The sequence below is a fragment of the Pseudonaja textilis genome, chromosome 2 (genome assembly GCF_049901715.1).
Source record: "Pseudonaja textilis isolate UNSWEBS1 chromosome 2, rPseTex1.2, whole genome shotgun sequence".
In the NCBI taxonomy this organism is placed as follows: domain Eukaryota; kingdom Metazoa; phylum Chordata; class Lepidosauria; order Squamata; family Elapidae; genus Pseudonaja; species Pseudonaja textilis.
The window spans coordinates 146,707,376-146,719,630 of NC_141991.1; the positions used below are offsets into that span (position 1 = coordinate 146,707,376).

The window sequence follows — 12,255 nt, forward strand, 5'->3', positions numbered from 1 at the left end:
TTGCATGTTGCTTCTTCTAGCAATTATATTTGCAAAGACAAAATCTGCCATTATTGAATACAGCTATTATAAAAAGCTACCTTTTGGTTCTATATTAATCAAACTTGGCAGAAGAATGGAAAACGGTGACGTCTATCCTCTACACATCAGCGTGCCCTTCAGACTCAGAAATACTAGTTAATCAAGGGCAAACTTTAATCTGTGATTAAAGCTTTACTTGATTACTCTGCCAATTATATTGATTAAATTACATTGATTAAAGAGATGCTGCAAGAAGTATAAGGCCAACCTACTCTTGTTTTTACATGCGTATTTTTTAAACCAGAAGGAAGAAACAGTATATAGCCTAGTACATTCTCTGCAGCAACAACTAGGGTATCAAACTGGGATTTATGACAAGCATGCAGGTATATCTATCATTAGGTTCATCTTCTCCTTGCCCTACTTATTTTCTTTGCAGCTCACTATTGCTCCAAAGGGCATAAAGCCAAATGTTTTCAAAGGTCTAGCTCAAGAGATCTCAAGATAAGATAGAAGGAATAGTAGAAATGTATGGAGCATCAGTCCCAGCAAGAAGACACACTACTGATAATTCTTCCTTCTGAGAGAAGTACAGGTGCTTCATATCTATTGTAATACAAAAACACCTCCCTCCTCCTCCTCCTAGGTGCAAAGAAACCATAGAAAGCCCTATAGAATCAGCAAGGCACCACTTCTCCTAAAAAAACACTGTTAACAAATGCCGAGAGAAAACCAGGTTAGTTTCCTGAAATCTGATCAGACTCAATTTTTCCTAGTATTATCAGTTTTGATTGAGAGCAACTCTCTGTGGTCTCAGACAGACTTTCCTATCCCCAAACCCTAAAAACTTTAACTTTAGACTGTCTACTGTTGACCTCACCCCTTTTCTAAGAGGTCTGTAGGGGGCGTGCATAAGCGCACCAATGTGCCTACCGTCCCTGTCCTATTGTTTCTTTTTATTTTTTTCTTATACGCATCCATTTCATGTATTCATAACTAAGTTTATACTTATACCTATTATCTTGTAAGCGATTGACAAATCAAATAAATAAAAATAAATAAACATTCTCTGGGTTTCTTTTTTAAACTGGAGATGCCAGATATTGAACCCGCAATCATTCTTCCCTGATTTACTTTTCCACTTTATATTGTACAATCCCAAAATTCCCAGAGGAATTGGCGAGAGGAAAATTTATTTTTGAGAGATGTTTCCTAACTTTCATGCAGGAATCCTATAACAACATACATGAGATAAATCTTCCCAACCATGTCTTCCCCATCACCAGTCCAAGCAAGTTCCAATTTCATCATTTATTTATCATTTTATAATTCTGTTTATATATATACATATATATACATATATATATATAAAAAGCTATCAAGAGAGAAAGTTAGATCGCAACAGGCCTGACAAAAGAGAAGAATACATAGGGCAGGGAGGATGGGTGGATGGAAATGGCATCACATTTCAGGAGAAAGGACTGTTTAAAATACTTTTTTCATTTTTTTTCTCTTTTTAATTCTAAACCACCTTAATAGACCCACTAAAAGACTTCAAAAACACCAGTCCTAAGACATCTAAAACAAACTCAAGCACAAGAACTGGAAATATTTACAGAAAGGAAAAAGGCAGGAATGACTTTGTGTAGGGCTGCTCAAAACACCAGAGTACTTTTATTATTTTTTATTATTATTTTAAAAAACTTTGTATGCAAAAAAAGCAAGGATTCATTTCATCCCCGACAAGCAAGAGAAAAAATAGTCATCGTTACAATAGACAGAGGTGGAAATGGGGTAAGGGTTGATTCAGTGAACAAGAAGCCACTTTTGAAAGACAAGAGTGTGTCGCAAGGCAGCTGCGTGAGATGCATTCAAGAAGCAGGGAGGGTTTGGGGGTGTTTTTTCTTCTTCTGCTGCTGTTTGAGAGGAGAGTTGGAATCAAGACAGAGGGAAGAGGAAGAGGAAGAGGGAGGTTGTCAAGTGGAGGGATTTGGCCCAGTGGAAAGAACCGGATTTTGACCACCCCATGAAATAGGGAATGTGAGTTAACCTGACAGAAAAAGGACAAAGGGATCCTTCGAAGTGGGATGTTCAGCACCAGGAGACCAGGTTTGGCAGCAGTTCTCAAACTGTCTTTCTGGGATACCTTGAGTTCTCTTGGCAATTGATCAGTGGCTCGTGTACAACTATGGTAAACAAGTGCCACTTTAATTGCAGGTGTAGCGTCAATTCAGGTGAAGTAAAGAGGATGTTCAATAGGACCAACTGGCCAAAGGCTTCCCTGTATGCAAAATAGGACAGAAAAATGGGAATATTCTAGTGGACGAGCAGACATGGAAAGGCTTCCCTCAAGGTAAAAAGTTTGAAAGCCACAATTTTGAGAGAACTGCTGCCTTGGCAAGGCCTGATCTAGAAAAATGAGCAACAAAAGGTAGAAAGAGTGACAGATCAGCAGAGAGGCAATCAGAAGATTTGGCTGAAGCACCCCTTCCCTTCTGAAAGAGGCCTCAGAGGAGATCACCCTTAGCTGAATCCACGAGAAGGTGGTAAATGGCAAAACTGAAAGGCCCAGACCCTTTCTGGCTTTCACCCATTAGTATTCCTTCCTTTTGCATAGCTACGACTTCTGGCTTCTAGTTCTTTCTAATCGCCCCTTTTCTCAGAGGCAGAGAAAGGATTCCCTGTTTTTCGGTTCCCATTCTTTCAGGCCACCTTCTGTTTTGTCTCCTGCCCTGATCTGGGTTGGGATTAGACATTGCAGCACCATTTAACATCTCCTTCTTGAACAAGAACAAAGAATGAACATTTGAGGATCTTGAGAAGGGGTGGGGGGTGTCATCTGCTCTTTTGGCAATTTTGAACCTTGATTCCCTCCCCTCTTATGAAGCCCTTGGGCTTCACCAATAAGCTCATCCCTTGGATCATGTCATATGCCCCTCCCCTTCTCCCTCCCTTCCCCTTCCCTTCCCACCACACAAAACATGGACATAGTTTGGCTGAAGGATAACTGGTTTGGGGGGAAGGTGTGGAAATGAGATACTTTTTAGGTGGATTATTTGAGGAATCCCCTGATTTTTCTAACCCTCCCTGATTAGTTATTTTGGGGTGAGGTTAGCCAGTAGACAAAGGGTAGACTCCACCAATTACTATTTCCATTCGAAGAACATTGATTCTTTGATTCTTTGCCTGGGTGAGGTGATTAACCCTGTGCTCACCTCCCCTGCCCCCAGCAATCCATAGGGAAATCCTCTTCTCCAGGACTGGGGGCAGGGGGAATCCTTTGGGAAAACGCCTCCACTTATTCCAGGGCAGCGACCACATTGGTAGGACTGGTAGCCCCAGAGCTGTCATTTCCACCTCCTTCTTTGCCTTTTTGGCCGCTGTACTGGCCAATGAAGGAGCCATCCTCATTGAACTGGACGTCCACACTGCCCCCATAATCTGCCAAGCTATCGTCGCTCCCCAGAGCCTTGATGTCACCATTCAAGGAGGGTTGGCTGCTGGTGAAGGGTTTCTCCTCATTGTCACTGTAGGGGGGAAAAGGACAACAATGAGAAAGGATAGTAAGAGTGGGAGGAATCACATCTTTATTTATAGCAATAGAAATTCAAAGTCAGATAAAGGATCTGAAACTCTGCTGTTGTTTTGGACTAAACAGTTCCAAATCCACAGCAGAATTGGTTTGGAGGATCCAAGTTGCTTGGGGCTTTTAGGGGTTGCAGTCCAAAAGATCTGGCAAGCGGTAGGCTGGCAACCCTGATAAAAGCCACAGCATGCTAAGAAAATAAATAATAGTAGTATAGAGGGAAGTGTAGTAGCACTATATATGTGCACATATAAGCAAGATGTGCATAGCTACAGGTGAACATGCATTAAAACTCATGCCAGGGGACCAGTCCACGTTCCATAAAGGGGCTTCACATAATCTTAGAATGACTGAAAGGGAAACTCCAGCTGCCTTTATGGAAGACCAAAGTTTGCAGCTCACACCAAAATGACTTTGTCACAGCATAAAATGAAATGGCCCATCTTTAGACAGCAGGCTATTGAGGTCTGGAAGGCAAATCCATCTGACTGATGGGGTTTAATATCGCTCAGAAATTATCCCATCTAAACCTTCCATATTGGTTTCAACAGTCAACGTGCAAGAAAACTTCCCTGCATCTTTTCATAGCCGTTGAAACCATCAGTCCATCTGGATCATCCCTTTAGGAAGCCAGAACACAAGACCCTGGTTGCTTCTCCACTAAAATATATGCTAAGAATCTTTCAGTGGGCAGCATGCTGTCAGTTCCGTTGGAGTGCAGAAAAATGGCCTTCAAGACAGGGTTTCTCAGATCAAGGAACAAACCAAACTTTGTGTGACATGTCACAGGCCACACTCTCAACGTAGGCAAAGCCAAGGCCCATTTTAGAAGAGGAACTCAAGAGTTTTAAAGGTACTCAAGAGTTAAAGAACCCTTTTTGTGCCACTTCCAGATGAAAAGTTCTATAGTTAGCTTCCTTCTCCCTAAAGAGAATTCCCCCAAAATCAGAAGGCCACATTCAGCCCTGGGTCATATTTTGTGCACACCTGCTTTAAGAGGATGGGATGCCAAAGCATAAGTGCTATATATATATATATACCAGAGTTGTCATTTGTTTTTTGTTTTGGAGCCCCACTACTGGCTAATGAATGAGCTATCCTCATTAACAGGACAACCATGTTGTCCTAGTCTTGTAAACGGTCGTTCCCTCCTCAGGACTTTGATGTCACCAACAAGGGAGGGCTGGCTGCTTCTGAAAGATGCTGGAAAATGTGCTTGTGTACACAGATGTGTCCTCTAGAGGCAAAGTGAAATCATGCAAAACAGGAAATACCACTTATGAAGGGCACAACTGAAAACAACTTCAAGCTGATATGAAAGGGATCTCATTAGTTGGATCTGGTCTCATCTTATTCCATTATAATCTGTTAATCATGGCTGGCTATAGTCAGACTGTGAACAGGTTGCCTTATTTGCCAAATTGTAACAAATTCATTCAAAAATGGGATGTAATTAAAATGAAACAAAATGCAAACATTCATCTTCCAGTGTTGCTCTATATCTCACACAGATGTTCCCAATATTTTTCTTAATTAGGCCCTTCTTTTCTCTTGGGGGAGGGGACAGTCATTACAGCATGACTTTCCCACATAATGTATCTAAGATCCCAATATTAAAGAAAAAATATTATTTTAAACAAATTACTGAAATTAGAGGAGATTGTGGCCATCTTACAAGATATTTGTATTTACCTATATTTTGTGATATTTTGAGATACAACATCAAATAAATTCTGAAACATACAGACCACTTAAAGTGCCCTCATGGCATGAACCATGGCTAACAAGCTATTTGATTAAATTTGGAAACACATATGCTTAAAAATACAATACTTTTTCACTTATCAGCAACTAACAGCTTTCTCCGAGTATGTGGTCCCTGTATGTGCTGGAATTCAATTCCCAAAATCTATTGCCATAGCTTCAGATTATGGGAGAGGAGCCCTCACACATCTGGAAAGCAGAAAAAGCCTGTGCAATTTAGTTGTTATAGTACAAAATAAAGCTCTGGTTTTTATGGACCTCAATCTGTGAGCTTGGGATGTAATGGATAACATCTGAAAGCACCCAGCGGATAACATTCAGTCTCTTGTAAATTACTCAGGAGAATGTTCCTACACTGTCACATCCATTATATTTATTTTACATACATTTTATGCATTTGTATGATCTCATTATCATATTAATAGACATGAGGCTAAAAGTCTCCCCCCCATACATACACGTTTGTTTATGAAGTTGAGGGTTATTTAAAGTTAAGCATATTGACTGATTTTGTTCACTAGCTGAAGTCTGGATTTTATAGACTATGTGTATTAAGGCAAATAATAATAAGGAAAATAAAATAGAGTGTAATTAGGAGGAAGTATACAACTGTTGTGGATTTATGGGCACATCTGGAATTTGGAAGCCATCTTATGGATGCTTTTTAAAAATGACTGCTGGGAGACTGGTCCTTTCAGAAAATGGCGGTCATTAAGCGATAAGAAAGCATAAATCTACCAGAATGGTATCTGCTGTTATCTCCTCCCTCTCTATTCCTGATTGCAGTGCTTTCTAGCAGTTTTTTTTTCTTTTAGTCCTTTAGTCCTGAACAAATAGACATTTTCTCAAAGAAAACATATAGTGTTCTGTGACTGAAGTAGGTGAGGTTTTTTGTCAGAAGTGGCATTATAAAAAGCAAAATAATGACTACAGTACAATAAGGCAGCTTTGCCACTGTAGGCACTGGCCTGGAAAATGGGAAGCCATGAGTTCTAGTCCTCCTTTAGGACAGGAAAACTCACTGGGTGACCTGGGGTCAGTCTCTCCCTCTCCCTCTCTCTCTGTCCAAGCCACCATACAGAGTTGTTGGGGAAAATAGGAGGGAGCATTATTTACACCATTTTGAATTGCAAAGAAATAAAGATGAAATGTAAATCAAATATCCCAAAGGGGCTTTGGGACTTCCTGGTTTTTCTTTGAAGATGTTTCGCTTCTCATCCCAGAAGCTTCTTCATTTCTGAGAAATGAAATAAATACATTATTCTGTGGATAAAGAATTTTATTTTCATTTTAAATTTATTTTTATCCTACCTTCATCATTTTTATTATTATTTATTTATTAAATGTATACGCTACCCATCACACTATCAGGCAGCTCTGGGTGGCTATTAATAACTCAAGGATGCAATCATACTTAATATTCTATCTTCCACCTATTTTCTCCACAACAATGTGAGGTAGGTTGGACTGAGAGAGATTGACTGACCCAATGTCACCCAGTCAGCTTTCATGCTTACAGCAGGACTAGAATTAACAAGTCTACCAATATTTAGCCTGGTGCCATAAAACCACTACAACAAACTGGCTCTCATAATATATTTTAAAGAATATACTTTAAAATCTTGCTGTCATCTTCACCTCTCCGGGATAAATTTAAACTTCTTATACTGATATCATCTCCTTTCTAACAATTTTTTCCAGATACTTCTATGTCTGCGAAGGGAGGAATCTATGATCCTGTCTATTCTTTACTTACAAATTATGAATAATTACCGGGTTAACTAATATAATTGTATTAAAGAAGCACAGCACACGAGCTCTTCTTTTTAAAAGAGCTATATCCTTGATCTTTAATTACAGAATAACTTTCATAAGAATCACCATTGTTTTGCCTCTCTTTTGTGCATATAGAAGAGACTCCACTCATTTCCTTTTTCTACCTTCCCACTCTGTGAAAAGGTGACTCCTTTTCCTGTCCTGATATGTCTAGGCCATATCCCTGCTTGCATCTAATCACAATGCAAACATCTTCTAGTAACATCTCTCCTCCTTTGCATCTCCATGATATTACCTTCATCCTGTCCACATAGATCATTTGACAAGCCAAAAAAAAAATAAATGCAGGGATTGACAATGGGGATGGCAAATGCTATGCTGGTATATCTTTATGATTATTTAAGAGCAGCTGGATAGCATTTGAAGCTGGCGGAACGGGGTAGGGGGAATCCTCAGTTTTCTCTTTGTGTTTCTTTTGAAGAAGTAGCTAGTTAAACCTTTGTTTGCATTCTATCAATGAAATAATTGTTGCTTGGTCACACATCTTTCTGAGGTCCAGGAACATTCTTAAAAACACAAGCAATGCTAGAGGCCATTACTCGGTCTGCAGCATGCCACTGTTTCCCTTTTTTAAAATTAAATATATATATTTTTTAGATAAGAAGCCCATTGGACCACGAAGCCAAGGAAAATGTTCTGATGTACTGAACCCCCATAGATATAAAGGAAATTATTTATCTAGTTGCCTCAGATGAATGTTTAAAAGGACAGCATAAAAATGTAACAAACAAACAAACAAACAAAATCAAGGAAGCAAAACTCCTGTTTAATATCTTAAGCAACACTTTGCCCTGCTCAGGTATTAAGCCGAGATGGAGGCCTCTTTTTTCACTCCAAGCAAGACTGAGTGAGATGTGAGACTTGAAAGCCTCACCCAGTTGGGGAACTTTAAATGGAAGCAGGCCAATCAGAGGGGAAAGGAGCAAATGCAGCAGTATGGAACAGTGGTCAACCTATGGGCCTAGTCCATTTCTGCTTTCTGGGCAAAGATAACCTATTTTTAGTTAATAAGGTCGTCACCTTTTCTCCAGGAACTCATATATAAAAGAGTTCTTCCGTCTGGGTACACAATTTAGCTCATAAAAACCCTGTGAGCTCTGAGGTAACAACTGCCCTCACATTACTAACTGGCTGAGTAGGAATTTGAACCTGACTTTCCTAACCCTCTAGCCACGCAATCACACTGACCCCTTGTGCTTAAGATACACAGACGCTGTATGCCTAGACTGGCTTTTCATCCCTGGAAAAATCAGCACAATGTTTCCTAGTGCTGCTGTGCCGATTTGCAAGAACAGCAATGCATATCTAAAGTGATGGGTGTGCAACCATGAAATGAAGTACAAGAAAAGGATTAGAACGTGAGCATCCCTATCTGAAGGAAAGCCTGTACTTCAAAGAAGATAGCTGCACACTAAGGGGCATCAAAGTTTATAATAGTTTCATCGAAAGAGAACACCCCTAGATATCAAATACTGGACATAACAGAGAGCTTGGATTTCCCCCATTCTAACATTAAAATGTCCAGCTTTGCCTCATTGGGTGAGGAAGGCTCCAATACACAAAAGGGAAGCATGCAGAATTAGGTTTCTGAATTCCACGTTCCACTGACCAACAAGCATGCACTGGATGCACATAAACTTAAAAGGAAACCCTGTGAACATGTGTGGAGGAGAGCTGAAGCAGAACCAAAAAGGATCCGGCCAAATATATTTGATTTGCATTTAGAATCAACAGGCAGATATGGAAATTCGTAGAACCAAAGGAGTACCTAGGAAGCTCCTTTTAAACTCAGGAAGCTCATTTTAGATTGCAAGTGAGTACTAAACCAAGTCAAAGGCTGCGTGGACTGACCCAGTACTAGAGAGAGAGGACTGTGTGAATTTAGCAGAGAGAATTTAGCAGACAGACCGCATAGCACCTGCCAGAGATTTTCAAAAGAGGGGCTGCCAGCCAGAATCCCTATATTTGAGATCCAACTGGGGTGGGCAGCTGGCTAGATACAATTTTGGTACCCAGGGGAGGTAAATTAGAGGAGAAGTAGCAAGATACAGCAGGCAGGCAGGCAAGGGAAGGGGAAGGTTGTTACCTAAATCTAAACATAGATGAACTTCATGAAAGGGAACAATGAGAAAGAGAGGGAGGACAAACCATGCAGTTAGCACTGATCACTTTTATCCCAAAAGCATTACAATGCCTATCCACACATACATTTGCACATACACCAAAGGTACCCAGCAAATATCATTGTACTGATAGAAAAGAATATTTGTAGCTCAGGGTTAAACTGTGGGGTCCTTGGTGCTCTCTGAGCTTGGTGGCACCTATTCACTACAACCGGTTGTTAACATTCTAAGCAGTTTGGAGAAATGGTTGTTAGAAGAAATTACTGGCCTAATCCTGAAAGGCAGGCAGGAAGGAAACATTCTGGTGTTGCTTAAAAAAACTGCCTCTCCGTTAACCCTTATTACATTCTTGGCAGGACTAGACTTCCTGTCTCTGGAAGTTCTCTGGAGGTTTTTTTCCCTCCTTTGCTGGTACTTTGTGTGGAGTGACCATTCAAAGTTACAATGGCACTGAAAAAGGTGACTTATGACCATTTTTCACACTTAGAACTGTTGCAGCATCCCCACAGTCAGGAGAGGCCAGGCGAGGAGATACGTGTCTCGATGTGAGTGATATTGAGTTGGCCACGCCCAGCCAATAACATGACCACCAAGCCACACCCACCAACTAAGCCATGCCCACAGAACTGGTTGTTAAAAAAATTGAATCCCACCCCTGGAACTAGGTATCACCTGCAGATGATGTTACCTAGTTTGAAATGTCTGCAAGAAAACTACCAAGCTCAGAGAGCACCAAGGACCCCATTGAGGTTTCTTTAAAAAACAAACAAACAAATGTTATTAATTTTAAAACCCATTGAGGTTTCTTATTGCTGTGGCTGGAATATAACTTGGTAGAAGATTTGGGATTGTTCAAAGAGCGGGACAGTTCTTTTTCTGAATTTCCATTCTTAAAAAAAACCTGCTTCCTAGAGAATGGAAATCAGGATTCTGATTTAAGATAGAAAGAGAACATTCATATTATCAAAGACAGCTCTCTTGTCCTTAGGCACATACAGTATATCCACATGCATAAACACAAAAGAGACAACTTTTTAAACAAGGAAACCCTCAAGTATGAAATCTCAGTATTTTCTTTTAACAATTTGATTATATTTTATGTTCCCTCTGGAGGGAAAGGAGATGATTCTTTGAAAAAGATGTCAGGGATCAAATGCGTTTACTTCAGGGACAGCAAGCTAAATTTAAGTCTACCTGCAATTAAGGTGGACACTCTTGACAAATGACAGTTTAGGGAAAAATGTATTCTGAAATTTTAAAAGCCATTTTCATATGTAATCCCTAGCCAATATTCCTTCTAATGTGAAATATCCCTTTTGCGACTGCTATTTACTAGAGAGTAGAAACAGAAAAGGATTGTTTTAACATTTACCATTTTTAGGATTATTTTTTCTCCCATTAATTAAGAAAAAAGAAGCAAGACTTCGCTTTATGGAAATGGCTTTTCTTTCTCCCGGATATGATAAGGCCAGTGAAATCCAGAAGCATGCCAATGGGTAATGTTATCCTGGCCCTTCTAACACCACTTTCCATCAGCAACATGCAGTGCAAAATTCAGTGTTTATCCCTTGCATTCTTACCTCTCCAGGGACCTGGGTTAGTCAAGTAAAAGGCAGAAAAAAGAAAAAAGAGAAAAAGTAGAATCACATTTCAAAAAAGGTAAGTTGAGGTCAAAGGAGAGAAACGGAAGGCACCAATAGATCCTGGCACAAGTCAGATGGCTGTATTGATATACACAAAAATATATACATACATATACGGGGGAAACACTATGAACTTCCCTTCCTTTGGTTCATTGCCAGTCCTTGTCCTTTTTGTTATCTTTTTATACTCATGAGCATAATTTAGCACTCTTGATAGCCCCAGCCTTCTATTGATGCACTGTGAATGACAGTAGTTAGATCTTTTTGCTGCTCTAGTATACCAAGCCACCAAAAACTTGCTGACAGGGTCTCATACGTGTATTAAATCATTCTATCTCCTCCTGCCCCCTCCCAACATTAACCATCTGTTGGCAAGTTAATGTGCTTTTCATTAGAATCTGTTAGAATCTGTGGAAATTGTCTCATTCCCACTCTGTTGTTTTTGCATTCTTGTTGCGCTGTCATACTTTCCTCACACCCTAAATCTATGGCTGATAACCCCAAAGACTTAAATAAACAAGGCTAAATTTGTACCCAAACCATACAAATTTGTATCAAGAGAATCCCAACTGATCACGACAATGGTACATATTATAAAACAAAGGAGCTATGTATGTCATTTGTTTGGTGCAATTTACTGTTTTCTAGCCATGAAAGGGAACAATGACTTATTGTACCTGTATTCTCCAAAGGTCTCATCCTTCATGGGCCTGGCCTCAGAATCCACCTGCGTATCTTCTTTGTCTTTCACTAGGGTAAAAGAGAGAGTATGTTACACAAGGCAAAAGGGTTGGTGGGCAGGGACCATCCAAAGTGGGACCTTGGGAAGGTGGGTGGGCAAGGGGATCTCCCAAGAAGTAATGGGGGGAAATTTTAAAAATATGGAAAAGAAGAATGGGCAGGGGGGGGGGTGTCTCTCAGTGGGGCTAGATTTCTCTTTAGCTCCTTGGGGGCATAAGGGCGTAACCAGCAAGATGTGAATGCAAGATGGGGGTGGGTGGGGGTTGAGAGCAACCCTATAGTACTAGGAGGTTGGAGTTAAAGGGACCATTGTGAAGAAGCACATGTCCACCCATATTGTACCACAGCCTTCCCCAACCCCAGGTCCTCCAGGTGCATTAGAACTACAACTCCCAACACTCAGGGACAGAATATTCAGCAACAGCACTGGCTAGAAAACAAGAGTGATTTGTGTCCCACACCTCTGAAAGGTGCAGAATTGGAGAAGATTGAAGTACACTAATCCATCGTCATCTCTGGACAGTTTTTAAGACACTTGTGA

The 12,255-nt window shown here is 40.3% G+C and overlaps 1 protein-coding gene across 9 annotated transcripts in view; it reads right to left on the bottom strand.

Annotated features, from left to right (window-relative positions):
• Positions 1 to 1,676: 1,676 nt before the first annotated feature.
• L1CAM (L1 cell adhesion molecule) overlaps positions 1,677 to 12,255 on the bottom strand; it is an 89,852-nt gene continuing 79,273 nt past the window's right edge. For 4 of the 9 annotated variants that reach the window (XM_087925797.1, XM_087925796.1, XM_087925795.1 and 1 more), the window contains 2 exons: positions 11,651 to 11,723; positions 1,677 to 3,548 (listed from right to left, as the gene is read on the bottom strand). In XM_087925797.1, coding sequence (XP_087781923.1) covers positions 3,320 to 3,548; positions 11,651 to 11,723 — 302 coding nt within the window. In that variant the 3' untranslated portion in view covers positions 1,677 to 3,319. Of the gene's footprint in view, positions 3,549 to 9,293; positions 9,315 to 10,910; positions 10,923 to 11,650; positions 11,724 to 12,255 lie in introns of all 9 variants that reach the window. The other 5 variants (XM_087925790.1, XM_087925789.1, XM_087925788.1 and 2 more) reach the window with 2 other exon arrangements.